This window comes from Numida meleagris, chromosome 2 (genome assembly GCF_002078875.1).
Source record: "Numida meleagris isolate 19003 breed g44 Domestic line chromosome 2, NumMel1.0, whole genome shotgun sequence".
In the NCBI taxonomy this organism is placed as follows: Eukaryota; Metazoa; Chordata; class Aves; order Galliformes; family Numididae; genus Numida; species Numida meleagris.
In genome coordinates, this window is record NC_034410.1 from 83,407,417 (window position 1) to 83,423,027 (window position 15,611).

At 42.6% G+C, this 15,611-nt stretch overlaps 1 protein-coding gene across 2 annotated transcripts in view; it reads right to left on the reverse strand.

The window, feature by feature from the left end:
• Positions 1-5,178, reverse strand: part of MOCOS (molybdenum cofactor sulfurase) — a 221,339-nt gene extending 216,161 nt beyond the window's left edge. For both annotated transcript variants that reach the window (XR_002435508.1, XM_021388068.1), the window contains exon 1: positions 4,919-5,178. Coding sequence is in view for 1 of the 2 variants with exons in the window: in XM_021388068.1 (XP_021243743.1) it covers positions 4,919-5,030 (112 nt within the window). In the remaining variant the exon portion in view is untranslated. The remainder of the gene's footprint in view (positions 1-4,918) is intronic.

Consider the following 15,611-nt stretch of genomic DNA (forward strand, 5'->3'; position numbering starts at 1 on the left):
TAAAACCATGACAGTTTTCTTATGTCTTGATCAAGTCACTCTAGATGCCTAAGTCTATGTAGCATCATTTTCTGACTCCTAAGCTTCTACAAAAACTAGTTTTTACAGAGAACCTTTGGGATGCCTCCTGTACCTGACTCAGGGTTTACTACCTATAGTTAATGTAACAATTCCAAATCCACTCTGCTCAAGTTTTCTATCATGCATCTTCAACCATTTTACCAGTGCTCGGGCTGTAGCTACTCCTCTCCAATCTAATCAAAGCCAGAGATCTTGGATATTTGTACTCCAGTTAACGCAGCCTGAGAGGAAATCAGCTTTTTCTCTTTCTTGCTTGGGACCAGAGTGCTGTGGACAAAAAGCTAAAAAGCAATGCATTGTCATACTTCACAGAACACAAAATGTTCTCAGTCCTTCTGTTTTTCAAGAAGGACTGTAACATTCCAAAACAAGACTTAGCATCCCAAGTGTGGGTAGCAAAGGTGTAACAAGAACAGTTCCATGGAAATTTTCATTTGGAAGTCTGTTTTTTTCCCCCCACCTTCTACTTTTTCCAAAAAGGAGAGGCTTTGAAGATTTTTTCAATGTTCACAATGAACTAGAAATGAGGCAACTCATAGAGACTTATTCTCTAGCACAACTAGCAGCTCTTTCAGTCACCCAGAATCTCCCAATGAGACAACAAAAGCAGTCTCATCCCTCCCCTACAGATTGTTTTCATTTTCTTTGGGCAGGAGAGGTAAGCACTAAATTAGCATCTGCCAGTCTCAGCACACAGGTGAAATCCTTTTACCTTTGCAGCCTCTCCCAGGACTGTAGCTGCCTAGATTAATGCCAGCCAGCAATGGGTGCCAGGGCTTCAAGGGACTCATAGCTAAGTACTGCACATGATCATAAGGTGCCGCACATCTTGCTTATGGCTTGCACAGCCCTTGGAAACAATGAGTCAAACTTACTCATTACTAAATTAGTTTTTCAATTGACATGATGAGACTTGACCATTGCTAACTGGTGCTCAGAAAAGATTTTCTTGAATGCATACAGTCTTCACCAAGCATGAAAGATCAAAAACAGATTCATTCATAGGTAGAAAATATTAGCAGCCAGCAACTGAGCAGAACAAACACAGGTAGAAGTGGAAGACAGCTACCAGAGCTGGTCTTCTCTTAAAAAAAAAAAAAAGAAGAAATATAATCAGGTTACAAACATTTCTTCTAATATTATATAAACAAAGGCTTAGAAAACAACCAACGAATCTCAGACATAAAGCTGTTGGAAATACTGGTTTGACAATGCAATTACATTCCCATGCTAGTGAAGAAACTGAGGTGACACCCACAGATCAACAGCTGAACCCAGTTCTTCAGGCTCACAGCACACTCATCTATGTGGCTTCAGTTGGCTATCAACAAAATTGCACTGATCTGAAACACTAGAATGCATTTCCCATTTCTTAAACTCAGCCAAAACTCCAGGTTATCCCACATGACAGAACAAATATGCTCTTCTGTTCTCAGAGGACAGAGCTGACCTTTTCCTGCAGATCCACTGAGAACTAACTGAAACACTCAGAAAACCTGCTAAGCCTATTCTCTACTTGCAGAGAAAGCATCAATGCAAATAATTACCAGTAATGTGAGTTAAAAGCATTATTTTTGTCTAAGGTCAAGTACACAACTATTTCTTAACTGAAAAAGAGAACAAGCTCTTGCATCAGTGACTGGTTCATGACACATCGTTTGAGTTTCAAGGAACCAGAGACCAATTTGCTATTCAAAGCTTAGTTTGCCCTTTGTTTTCAAACACACAAGCTACATTTCCATTGTTAGCTATAAGTAAGCACACATATACTACTAAGATAGAACATGAAATTAGTAGGGCATTAGTTCTAGACAATTGATAGTTAATGTGGCAGTGCATTTGACATTAAAGGTGACAGTGTGTTTTAGTTCAAATAAAGAGTTAGCAGCCCTTAAAGAATACATGACCACTAATACACTATGTCTTTTTTATTTGGGTGCTATAAGTTGCTTATCATTCTTGGAAAGCTCCCACTGAAATGGACACTTATCTTTGAGGAGAATACTGGTACCCAACTAAAACTAGAAAGGTATCTTGGGACTAAATGCTGCGTCACAAATCACATCAGCTTTTTTTTGAAAACATGACATAAACTGAAGCTGCTATTTCCTTTGCTATGATAAAAATCACAGAAGCATATTTATTCCCATTACTTAACAACAGAACCTATGAACTCCTGCTGATTTCTTTATCCATTTCTAAAGCACAATTTACACTGCAGATAAGGGTATGCTCTTCACAAGAAGAAAGTCAAGGTCATGTACTGCACACGCACTGCTGCCTGTAAAACAGGGATCAGTTTCACAGACTCCACATATATTTTTAGAAGGGGCTGCTCAAGGCCTCAGCTAACAGCCCTTCAATTATGACCATGAAGATAAACCTTGGCTTAAAAGGTAACATTTAAGGCTTCTGTAGCAAAACAGACAGACATAGCCCAGCTGATTCAAGCTATTCCTTTCATCCCTTCACAGACCCTGAATGGAAAATCCCCAACACACTCCCTAAGAGCCTTCTGATACAGTCGAGAGCAGACCTCCCACAGACTTTTGGTAAGATCACAAGTGGACCACCTCTGAAAGAAAAGCCTCGTTTCACACTAAGTCCAGCAGCTGGTGTCCCTACACACAGATATTGTACTTTACTTTCAACAGATACTTGGGCAACTGTTCATACTAGAGCTACAACAGAAGCATTACCACCATAAAGTCAAAGCTGTATCACAAAAGGAAAGTTTCTGTCTTCCACAGAAAGGAAGATTTGCACAAAATGTCCCCAGTGAACATCACCAAATGTCAGTGATCAGGAAAATATGAATACATTGACATGCACTAAGCTTTATTGCCATGTACTGTCCATAAATCTAGCACTTCAAATACAAAGCTTTGGGCTTAATTCATGGCCGTCTAGACAAGGACTCCAAAATTTCTGTTCACGTAAGAAGTCAGCAGCAAAATCAGGATTATTATACATCTTTAACAATGGAACAATTTTTGAGGCATGTCCCAAACAAACAGCGCAAAACATTGCTATTAACTACCTAAAAATAGAATTCATTCTCTAAAGAGAGAGGCCCAGAGGACCTGGTAGATAATGCTCTTTACCAGAAGGGATTAACTGCATGGAGGTGTTGCAATTTGGTAGCCACCCAGCAGAGATCCATTTGCAGAGCAGCTACAGGATCCTTTGAGAGTGTTGTACAGTCAGGACTCACCCATAAAGCTGACTTGAAGCCAACAGTGATCCAAGACTCCTGCCTTATCTCCTTCATGTAGCTAAGTGCCTGAAAGCCCCACTAATTTCCTGTATGTCACTCACAGAAGGCCCCTATACTCTCTACTACTGCTGCTAACCTGTGTATCAGCCAACTTCACCTTATTTCAGCAAGGCAACAGAGACCTAGAGCTTCAAAAGCCATTTGGTAACATCCACAGCAAGGTGCTAAGACCTTTAGCAAATGCATGTCGTCAGATCCGAGACAGACATACACATAAGGTTAGGTTTTTCCTGCCTTACACATTAATGCCATTTCCTAAAGACACAAGTTCTCAACTACAGGAGAGATGACCCCACTTTTATGTCAGGAATACCAGGCAGGATAACACATATTGATGCCATCAGTTAAGGACACTAATCTTCCTCATTGACATGAGGAGCTTTCAAAACAGATGGACAACTACTTATAATATTTTATTCAATTCATAGTCTTTATACAAGAAAACTCCAAAAATAATATTCTAAAATAAAAGCTAACATTCTAAAATTCTAAAATGGTAAAAGGCACTTCAGGAAGCATGACTGTAGTGCAGTTTGGCAGACTACATTTGCTAAAACATTTCCAGAGGTAAATATGCTCCTAATGCTCTGCCTTTGTGGTGACCTCTAGCAGGGCACCAGGCACATCCAGCAGACACCACTCACCAGCAGCTATGCTTCATCTCAAAAACATGGAGTCTCACGAGAAACAAGGCTGACTTTCAGGAGTTCTGACGAGCCATCTGTTTAAATGTCTAAGCAATACTTGACTTAACATTTTCCAGAATCTTGGCCTGAACTTACCACCATCAAGTTTCTTGTCATCCAGCCTTCCCTGATGCAGCCAGCATTGCTAATATTGAAATCAGCTTACAGACTCCTAGCTAGCAGTAAAGTTCTTCAGGCTGCTGATATAAATTTAGCTTTTCATAGAATTGCTCAGGTTAGAAAAGACCTTCAAGATCAAGTCCAACTGCAACCTAACCATACTACTCTAACAACCCACCACTACATCATGTCCCCGAGCACCACATCCAAACAGTTTTTAAACACATTCAGGGATGGTGACTCAACCACCTCCCTGGGGAGCCTATTCCAGTGCTTAACAACCCTTTCTGTAAAGAAGTTTTTCCTGATATCCAACCTAAACCTCCCCTGGTGCAACTTGAGGCCATTTCCCCTCATCCTGTCACCACTGAGAAGAGACCAGCCCCACTCTCACTGCAATCACCTTTCAGGTATTTGAGGAGAGCAATAATGTCTCCCCTCAGTCTCCTCTTCCCCAGACTAAACAGCCCCACTTTCTTTAGTTGCTCCTCATTGGGCACGTTCTCCAAGCCCTTCACAAGCCTTGCTGCATTCTTTGGACCTCCTCCAGCACCTTTTTCCACATTCTCCTGGAGTGCGCAATACCCATGCTCAGATTCTATCACCACAACTCCATGAAATGCCCTAAAGAAGCAACGGTGTGAAACCCTCCACAGAAAGACCAGCCTAAGTATCAGGCTCAGGATACCCGCACTGGTGTTAATTTTCTTCCTTTTCAAACCTCCCGCTCCGCCCACGTCCCCGCCCACGGTACCTCGGAGCTGGGGGAACTCGCGCTCCCGGAAGCCGCGCAGCCTGCCGTCGTAGCCATAGCCAGTGGGGCAGCTACCCTGGAAGGCCCGGAAGGAGAGCAGTTCATCGGCCATGCCGCGGGCTGAGGCGGAGAAGAACGAGGAGGACACAACACAGCGTTCAACTTTCTCTGGACGGCCGGGCCGAGCCGGGCCGCCCGGCAGCTCTTGGGCCAGCACTGCGCCCAGCCCGGCTCCTCCCGCCGCCCGCCCCCGCGGGGCAGCACCCGGGCCCGCCTGTCCGGGCTTGGAGCCCCGTGACCCGCAGTGCTAGCGCCCGCCTGGGGCAGGCGTTGCCCGGAGCGGCTCGGCGAGGCTACCGAGGGAGCCTGCCTGCTCCCTAACACAAAGCGTTAAGTAAAGCTAAAGCGTACCGGAGCACGGGGGCACCGGGTTCGGGTACTTGACAACAAGCACCCTTCTTCTCAAGTGCTTTCGTGGCGTGCCGTTTCAAATAGGGATAACTTCAGGTAGCTCATGGAAACCTCTTTTCCCTAACATCAGTCTCAGTTTTTTTTCTGTTTTCCCCCCCCCGATACCTCTTTGGCTGCTGCTGAACAGCACGAGGCTAACAACTCATGCTTGGAATACTGCTTGGTAACTACTCCATCCTGTTGAACTGGCACAGATGCCCTGTGCCCAATGTACAGGACCTCACCTGGCCAAAAGCAGTGGTTTGGGATTGGCTATCAGAGAACTGCAGCCATTCACCTAAAAGCCTTTGCTTTGTAGAATGAACCAGAACCAGGGACACACAGAATTGTCATAGCCAGAAGAAGAGTTCCCCCCCCACCACCACCATTTTCCTCAAAAAAATAAAAACACCCAACTCATCCTGCTGCATCATTTAAGAGTGGATTTTTTACTCACAGCTCTGGAGAGCAACTCTCAGTCTGCATAGAGTTAAATGACCCCCCAGGGCAATCCTTAAATAATACTTTACTTGTTAGAGTGGATCCACATCAGGCTTCTGGTAAGGCAGACTCTTCACTGGAAATGCTATCAACCGATCATCAACAAAATATGAAACTGCAGAGAACAAAGTTCACTCCAAACAGCAACATAAAGATTCTTACTTGAAGAAATACTGAATACAAGCCATGGAGAAAATTTAGTAAGTCTGATTTATAATACTGCTAATATACTCTCTACTTTATATATTAGGAGATTTTGCCCAGTTTAAGGAGGCAGGCCTGGCTCTGAGGTGCTGAAGAGTAACCCTGTAACTAAAAATCAGTTTATCCTTGACTGTGTTCATGACTGCGGTAGATATAAGAATCGTACAACCATAGAATGGCCTGGGTTGAAAAGGACCTCAAAGATCATCGAGTTTCAGCCCCCCTACCGAGTGCAGGGTCACCAACCACTAGACCAGGCTGCCCAGGGCCATGTCCAGCCTGGCCTTGAATACCTCCAGGGACGGGGCATCCACAACCTCCTTGGGCAACCTGTTCCAGTGCATCACCACCCTCTGTGTGGAAAAACTTCCTCCAAGACACACAGCCTGTCTCATTTCCAGATGTAGTCTCTTTCCACAAGACCTTGTCTGGACATTATGATGGACATTATCATTACCAACACTGTAACTTTGTAAGCAACATGTAGAGAGTTACCTATACCAAAACCAGAAGAAAAAGAAGAGCACAGTCACATCATCTACAAAATCCACTGTTTCACTTTGGTGTGACACATCAATACCAAATAAACATGTTTCCATTTAGAGTAATATACTCCACAACACATATTACATGAACATTTTAAGTGTCCCAAGTTACACGTATTCCTTTGCTCTGAGGCCTGCATGTTAAGCAGCCTAACATTTCAGACTCACCACAATTTAATGTGGAAAAAAAACAGTACCTCACAACTACTACTACTTCCTTCAGTGCACTTGAATTTTTAGCGTCAGTTTTAATGAAATGAGGGCTCCGCAGAGAAAGAAGGGGTTTCTTCCTTCCATCTATAACTAGTTCCTGAAATAACTTGCCAGTTAACAGCAGCTGGAAAGAGTTGAGGAACCTCAGCCAGTTCTCCCACTGAAGGAAGAATGGGCACATATCCATCCTCCGATCACCACACGCTCTATTAGGCACCAGGCAACCCACACAAATGAGGCTTTTGCACGGGCACAAGGCATGCGGCTCCCTCTAGGTGCATATGACAGAGTGGGAGCTGGAGGTACAAGCGTACAAATCCATATGAAGCCAGGTTTTATTTCTTCAACTGTTATTTTAAAATACATTCAGAAAAACAATCAAGACAATTATTGTCAAAGCAGTAGCAAAAGAAACAGAGGAGGAAGGAAATGCAAGAATCCAAATGTGACTTCTTCAGTGTAATTAACAGTTTAGCTTAAAAACACAGGTGTATTCAAAAAACTGTAGGAGCTACACACAAACCTGAAAATTCTCGTTGGGAAGAAAGGGTCTGTTTCATGTTTTTCACATGGAAAAAGGGGTTTAACTGCTACTAAAAAACTGCTGATTGTCTTCTGATACTTCATCAGGAACAGCTTCACATTATCTGTCCATACAGAGAAGTTCTGCCAGCACACTTCCCTGAAAGCTTGCTTAATACCCCACAGGCACTATCTGGGACCAAGTCTGCAGCTCTCAAACAAATATGTACTTATAACTAAGTACCTACAGTAAAGATCATAACTTTGTCATAAACTTTATGAAACAGAAGTGCTACCCAAATTACTGAAGACGACATCTTCAGCACCATTCTCAGTGAGCACAATGGTCTCACACAAAAATGTAGCATCCTCAGGTCCAGCAAGGGACCACTTCTGGAAACCTGAAGCCCAAAACAATTTTCTTTTGCAGAGGAGAATACAAACTGGGTCCTCCTTTTAAGTGTATCTTTAAGAACTACTAAAGAACGCATAGCATATATTCAAAACATGTTTATTTTTGGCCTAGCTAATGACTTGACAAAACCTAGTTACTGAATGAGCTTTACCTTACTCATTTCCTTCCAAGTGAACAAAACACCTCTGTTGAAAAAGAACTGTTGCTATCAAGTGGAAGAATATTTTTAGCTTGTACTCTGACATATTTATTTTTAAACCACAAGCCTGCACCAAATACCTTTTTTATTTTAATAATTCATGCATTACAATTTACGAGGATAAGTGCCATTCCTATGACTTCTTTTACTGCATATACGTGTAGAAAATACCTGCCATGGATTTTCCCTCATATTTCTAGCTTACTGTTATCAATTCCATAGCAATTTAGTTTTATTGATTAGCACATATTGTTCCCTCGTCATTTTCTTATATTACGTCAAGTACTCGCATTCACTTCCTTATCAAACCAAGACTCGTTTTCCCCACCAGAACTGTCCTTTTTGAGGATGAAGCTTTCTGATCTTAAAATAAATTCATCTGAAGGATCTAATTTCCATCCACACGTTTGTACAAAGACATTGCCTCACAATATTGCTTTTCTTCTTGGTTTTAGAAAATTGTCCTCTTGGAAGCACCACATGCCTAGAGAAGTACTAACCAGGAATGCTCTCTATTTGTATTTTGTATGTTGAATGTATTGTGGCAATGATCTCTGATCCCAGGGGAGATACTGGTTACTAGTGCAGTGCTACCAAAAACTTGTCATGTAAACCTAATACAATCTTGAACCTCCATAAGGGCCACCATAAAACTTCCCAGTGACAAGAATTATCAAAGTCACCCAGTGTTCATATGTATTTTGTGATTAAAGTTAAAATAACTTATAAGAACTACTGAAGTCTTACTGCTAGATTAATGTCTGAAGTAGGCACCAGATGGTATTTCCACATGCATTTTTCATTTGCCACGGTCATATTCATAGTTAAAGAAACTTTTCCTCTTCTTGGGTTACCAAGTGAAGCCAGGGAATCAGTCCATGTAAGCATATTAATTATATAAATTGTTGGGCAGGTATTGCCAAGAGAGTCAAGTTAACAAAACCACAAAATGATAAAATGCTGTTACTGAAAGGAACACTGTACCATGAAGTATATGTATTAACCTCTTGCTTATGTGTGTACTTAAACTTCTTCTGGATCTTTTCTAAATGAAGGCTCAGAAACAGTAACAGAGAAATTTAACTTGCTTATTCTAAGTTTTAGCAGAGAGAAATAGTGCTTTGAGGTAAGCTAGCTAGTAGGTTTCTTGATTCATAAGTAGTGTGATACTGCCATTCCTTAGGTGTTACAAAATACAGAAAGGGTTTCTTTAGTCACATCAGTGCGCTTTGACAATACTTTTGCCCTCTCTAGCAAGCCCTATAAGAAGCAAGTAATTGTATCCTCCACACAAACACTTTGCAAACAACTCAGAAGATGATATGCTCATCTATAGAGGAGTTTCACTGACCTCTTGCAGCTTTATAGAAGAGCAGTAGGACTTCAGTATTGGTTCCTTATGGTCTGTTTCAATGCGATTAATAAACCATCATCACAGTGCCACTATACGACGGTAGAACATAGACAAGTTGTAATGTGCTCATTGGAAGGATAGAAGGAGCAAAGAATACAGACACAGGCTGGAAAAAGGAAATACTGACTAGAGATAAGTAACAGGATTTTGAGAACACTAGAGCACAGTGTTCAGAGAGGCTGTGGAACTTCTATCTTTAGAGAGATAGAAAACCTGCAAGTACACACCCCTGAGCAACCTGCTCCCAGTGTGCTTCCCTAATAATTAATTCCAACGATCAGCAAAATATTTCTAAGTCATTAATGTTTGGCTGTTAGCATCAGCTCTCAGCTTGGCAAGCAACAAAAGCTTGTCCTAGGGCAGGACCATGGATTGCACAGCCTTTTTCTGTCCCCTACAGCACATTTTGTGACTGTATTTCTAATAAGCTGTACCTTTATAGAAGCCAACAGCACAATGCTGAGCACATGCAGGATTTCTACTGGTTGCAACTACGCAGAAAAGATATTTCTAGTAAAAGAGAAAACCTAAGACCTCAAACAGGTCAGAACAGCTGAGGCTGAAAGGTACCTTTGCAGGTCATCTAGTCCAGCTCCTTCCCTGGTCCACTAATTTGTGCTTACTTCCACTATGTCACTAATCTCTAGTAGCAGTCATCTTTCACAGAGATGACACCATTTGAAACTACTATACAAAAACATTGCACACTGCAGGAACTGCACACACCATGAACTTCTATTTCCAAACTGTTACACCTTGCTTGCTTTACCACTGTAAACTACCCCAAGGCACATTTTACAGTCTTCTGTCTTCAACAAAGAGAAATGACAAGTTGTAATGCTGTAACACAACAGAAAGTGCAGCAATGACAACAGGGTAGCAAAGTCCTGTGCTGTACCAAGTGAGGACTCGCTCAAATGCAACAGCTGTGGGCACAGAAACAAAGTAAAGAAGCTTCTTACCTTCAGAAAACCTCAGGTCTGCAGGGATCTCCAGCAAGAGACCCTTACTTCCACTGCCAACCATTAAATGAGGTCTGGGAAGGGGTAGATCCTGGATCCCAACCCTCCCTGTAAAAGACTTTTTTGCTGTATCCAACCTAAATCTCCTCTCTTTAAGTTTGAAACCATTTCCCCTTGTCCTACCACCACAGACTCTGCTAAAGAATCTGTCCCCTTCTTTTCTGTAGCTACCTTTTACATACTGAAAGGCCACTATCAGGTCTTCCTGGAGCTTTCTCTTCTCCAGGCTGAACAGCCCCAGCTCCTTCAGCATATCCCCATAGGAGAGGTGTTTTATCCTGTATAGGAACAGCAGAGGAATTTAATTGCCTCTGACCACTTTTAGGATAACCCAATAAAGGTATTAGTCACAAGCCAGCAATAGGAAAGGATTAGCTTACCCCCATTCTAAAGATAAGGGCTTGCTGGAAAACTCCTAGAAGGAAGCAATCTCCAAGCAGAGATGTTTTCCTCTTGGATAACAGCCCTTAAATGAGGTTAGCACAGGTGAATTGCTTGCACCTCTGCTCCCAGGGCTGGCCATGCCTTTTCCCCAGGTGCTCAATCACTGGTTCAGGCTGTGACCTAACAGTTCCTATACACATCCCTTAGATAATTTTTGTGCCTCTCCTCTGGACACGCTCCAACAGGTCTTTATCTCTTTTGTACTGAGGACTCCACATCCACATTGCATCCACATGGATGCAATACTCAGCACAAAGCTGAGGGGCAGGATCACTTCCCTCAACCTGCTGACCACGCTTCTTTTGATGCATCCCAAGATACAGTTGGCTTTCTGGGCTGCAAGGGCACATTGCTGTCTCATGTCCAGCTTCCCATCCACCAGTTCCCCCAAGTCCTTTTTGACAGGGCTGTGTTTAGTCCTTTCATCCCCCAGCTTGTATTGGCAGCGAGGGCTGCCTCGAACTAGGTGCAAGACCTTGTACTTGTTGAACCTCATGAGGTTCTTCTGGGCCCACTACTCAAGCCTGTCTGGGTCCTTCTGGATGGTATCCTGTCCCTCAGGTGTGTCAACCACGCCTCACATGTGTGAACACATGGATGTTCAGGGACCTCAGGTGATCACAAACCTGACATCTGCTCACAGGGAGAGGGATGTTGGTTCCCCAATCCTCTCCTGAAACAATCGTTTGAGGGCTGTGTGGCAAGCAGTTATCAGAGAAGACCAAGGCAAAAAAGTTGCTGAGTACCTTAGCCTTCTCCTTGTCTGTTGTTACCAGTTTGCCTGTCACTCATTGCAGGGATATACCCTCTCGGACTTTCCTTTTCTGATTGAGATACTAGTGGAAGCCTTTCTTGGTCTTTCTGGTACCTCTTGCCGAGACTAGTTCCAGCTGGGCCTTGGCTTTCCTGACCCCATCCCTACACAGACTAGCAGCTTCCTTATACTCTTCCCACAGTACCTGTCTCTGCTTCTACTGTCTGTGCATTTTCTTCTTTCTCTTCAGTATGACCAGCAGGTTCCAGTTCAGCCTCGACAGTCTTTTGCCTTCCTTTCCTGATTTGCTGCATCCGGAGATGGAGAGCTCTTGTGCCCTGAGGAAAGCTTCCTTAAAGATCTTCCAACTCTGCTCCACATCCTTGCCCATGAGGACAGTTTCCCAGGGTGTTTTGTTGACTAACTCCCTGAAGAGCTGGAATTTAGCTTTCCTAAAATTTAGCATCCTAATTTTACTCTTTGCCTGTCTCATATCCCTCAGGAGTGTGAACTCCACCATAGCATGGTCACTGCAACACAGGCAGCTTCCAATCCTGATGTCACTGATCAGTTCATTTGCATTGAAGAGCAGCAGGTGCAGTATTGCGTCTCCCCTGGTGGAGCCATCTATTACTTGACTCATAAAGTTATTCTCAATGCATTCCAGGAACCTCCTGGATTGCCTACAGCTTGCATGCAAAATACATGCACTCATGCTGTAGAAAGCCATGAGCTCGGGCTTTGTTTCTGCTGCTGGTCTAGTGTATGAAAAGGAAAGGTTTATGGACTTGACAGGTCATTATATTAAATGGTTAAGTGGTTTACAGCTATATAGTGTGGAGATATATGTGGATATATTAGAACCTGCTTAATGCAATATATATGAACACTACAAGAAAGGTCCTGGGATGGAGAGGTTTTTTTTTTTGTTTTAGGGAAGAATTTTTGCCATCCGACAGCTAGATCCTGCTCTGCTTCTCAGCTGATACCGAAGCATTGGTGGAAATGAAGGTTTCAGCCATTAAATGTTTGCACGGAGCTCAGCACAGGCACAGCCTTTTTTAAGAAGAGCATTACAAGCTCATTGCAACTCCAATCACACTTGCTGCAAATACCCCTTCTTATTTGTTCATTATTCACAGAATGAATTTTCACCCTGCTGTATTTCTTTTCATATCTCGTCATAGAACAATGAAACAAGAAATATTTTGCTCATTATGGAGACATCCTGATGCCTGTACACAATTCTCCAGTCTGTGATTAGTTAACTGATTGATCTGAAAAATGTGTGTCGGAAACTGTATGCAATTGCTTGCTGACTGTAAACTGTTACTTGCTGACTATCATGAAAAGCTGAATGCATCTAACCCATCACATGTTTACAATTAGTTAAAAGAAACCTATTTCTTATATGGCTCTCTGAGCCCAGCAGATATAGGAAGCTGCCAAAGCATATATGGCAAATACCAGGATTCCAACTTCTAGTTTATCCTGGTGCTGCGGCACACTTAAGCAAACAAACAAAAATAAACAAACAAAAATAAACCAACCTCAAAGTAATTAAAATTGTGTAGAATTAAAAAAAAAAAAGTTATTTTTTCACTGACATCTGATATTCTGTTCCGTAAATGGATTGTTGTCATTAGTAATAAAAATGGTCATATTTCTCCTGAGGATCAAGGCTGATTATCGTGAAATGTTTGGACTGTTTGTCAGCAACAATCTTTCACTAAAAAAAAAAATAGTCCTCAAGGTCCTTTACGTGGACAAACCCCCAGCAATCATACTCCAGCTGTAGCAGAAGCAAGCACAAAAATACAGTTTTGGTGGAAGCGAACAGAAGAGATCCTCTAACATCACAGCAGAGTACGGTGGCAAAGATGCAGCCATGGCAGAGTTGTAGTCCTATAAACCTCTGCATCCTCAAGCTGCTTGTGACTGGCCACCACTTCTTATTAAAAAACTAATAAATCACAGCTATGATAAAATTGGCATAGTTGCACAGCTCCCATGTTGTACCCCGTTTCCACCCTCCTGTTCAGCAGGGTATTTTACATTACAACCTCTGGGACAGAAGTTCTGTTTTGCTACTCTTACTGAATGTGTGTGCCCCTGCCCCAAGGCAAACCCTGACCCCACTTTAAGAGGGACAGCTAGCAGGCAGTGAGCACCAAGTGGGCTTAGGCCATGGGTGTCCAACCTCTTGGCTTGCCTGAGCTGCACTGAGTGAAGAGAAATTGTCTTGGGCTGCATCTATGTAGGCCACTCTGAAAGTAATGCCTCCTGTTTATTTCCATGGAAGCTACAACAGATAAAATGAGCACAGTAACTCGATAGAGCAAATTCTCAGCTACAAAAAACTCTTTTTCAACATAGTCACCACCATTAGCTCTGTATTTTGATCAACGATCAACAAGAACCTGCATGATGTGCTTGTCAAAATCAGCACTGGTGGAAATGTCCAACTGTCACTGTTGACACTGCTGAAACACACCACTCACCACCTCACTGTTCTCACATCTGCCATTTGGTCTCTATAAATGTTCAGCAAGTGTCAATGAATGCCAATGGGTACATTAAATTAAATTTTTTAATTAAAACATTAAAACAAAAAAAAAGAGAGAGAGCAATAAAACCATAAAACTAGTGGGATATGTGATCTTGTTTTTGTGAAACTAACACGCCAGTCTGGTTCAGTGGCAGTGGCTGCAATTCTTAGCGAGGTCTCAAGGTGTTCATCAGAGATTTCGGATGAAATTTTACTCTTCCTGTCTTGTTCAGAAATGCACATACTGCCAAAAAGCAATGGCACAAATAAGACGTGACTGTGAAGCAAGCGATATTTTTCTCTGGCAAGACAGGGCTCATAAAAGTCTGGTAAAGAGACATGATCAGATTTTTCTCTGAGTTGAATGTCTGATTGCAACTCAATACATTCCAACTGAAAATTCGCAGGTAATGTATTTACGTCAACTGAAAATAGAATCACAAATATACCAAAAAATAGATGATTTTTTCAGCAGTCTTGAAACCTGTTCTCAAATTCCTGTATCACAATGGAAAGCACAGCTGCATATTTTTTGCTGTTCATGGGCCAGTGTGTGAAAAGGCATATAATAATTTGCCATAGCTTGAGTTGGCACTGCACTGCACCCTCCCCGTGCCCTGGTTTCGGCCCAGAGAGGGTTACTAGCGCACTGGCAGTTTGGCTGAGCGGGGAAGAGACTCCACCTGCATAGCATGGGGCGTGGGCCAGGCTGCATTGCAGCCCGTGGGCCGTGGGGGGACATGCCTGGTCTAGGCCATAAGCATCAAGACTCAATGGAAGTATTCAATTCATGCAAGTGTTGCTATAAAACTTTACATTCAAAGGGTTTAACAGTTATTAAAATATGATTTATTGCAAAAGCATGGCAAAACTCTCTGTTGCTAGGAAGATCCAGAAGTTCAAAGGGAGATTTGATCACAGGAGCTTTTGCTTTCAAGAGGCTGGCTGTGCAGCAGAGGTGACATGCACGAGTTTGACAAACAGGAGCAAGGCTGTCTCTCATTAAGTCATTGCAGGCTGACAGCCTCATAGCCAAAGCAGATTTCAAGGAAAACATTTGTTGGCACTCACTGTCATCCCAAGAGTCAGACAGAGGCTCCGAATGGAGATGCAGAGGGACCAAACCCACCATATATGAGTAATGTCAAAGCCATAAGGAGACCAGAAATGAATCTGGTTTGGGATTCAGGTTTTACTGCTTGTCCTCACCCTCATCACCTGTCCAGACAGGGCAGTTTTATCATGAGACACCTGTTACCCATCAGTATTGCACACAGAAATCAACGTGAGTGATAATGCAAGGCTGGGTTTAAAATTACAGGTTTCAAATCACAGCGCATCCACTATGACTAGAATTTGTATATGCATGCAGCATACTAATACTTTTTACTTTTAATATAATGTATCCAGAAAATATAAACATTTTCAATCTCTGACAGAGCTACAAGTGTCATGAAGATAT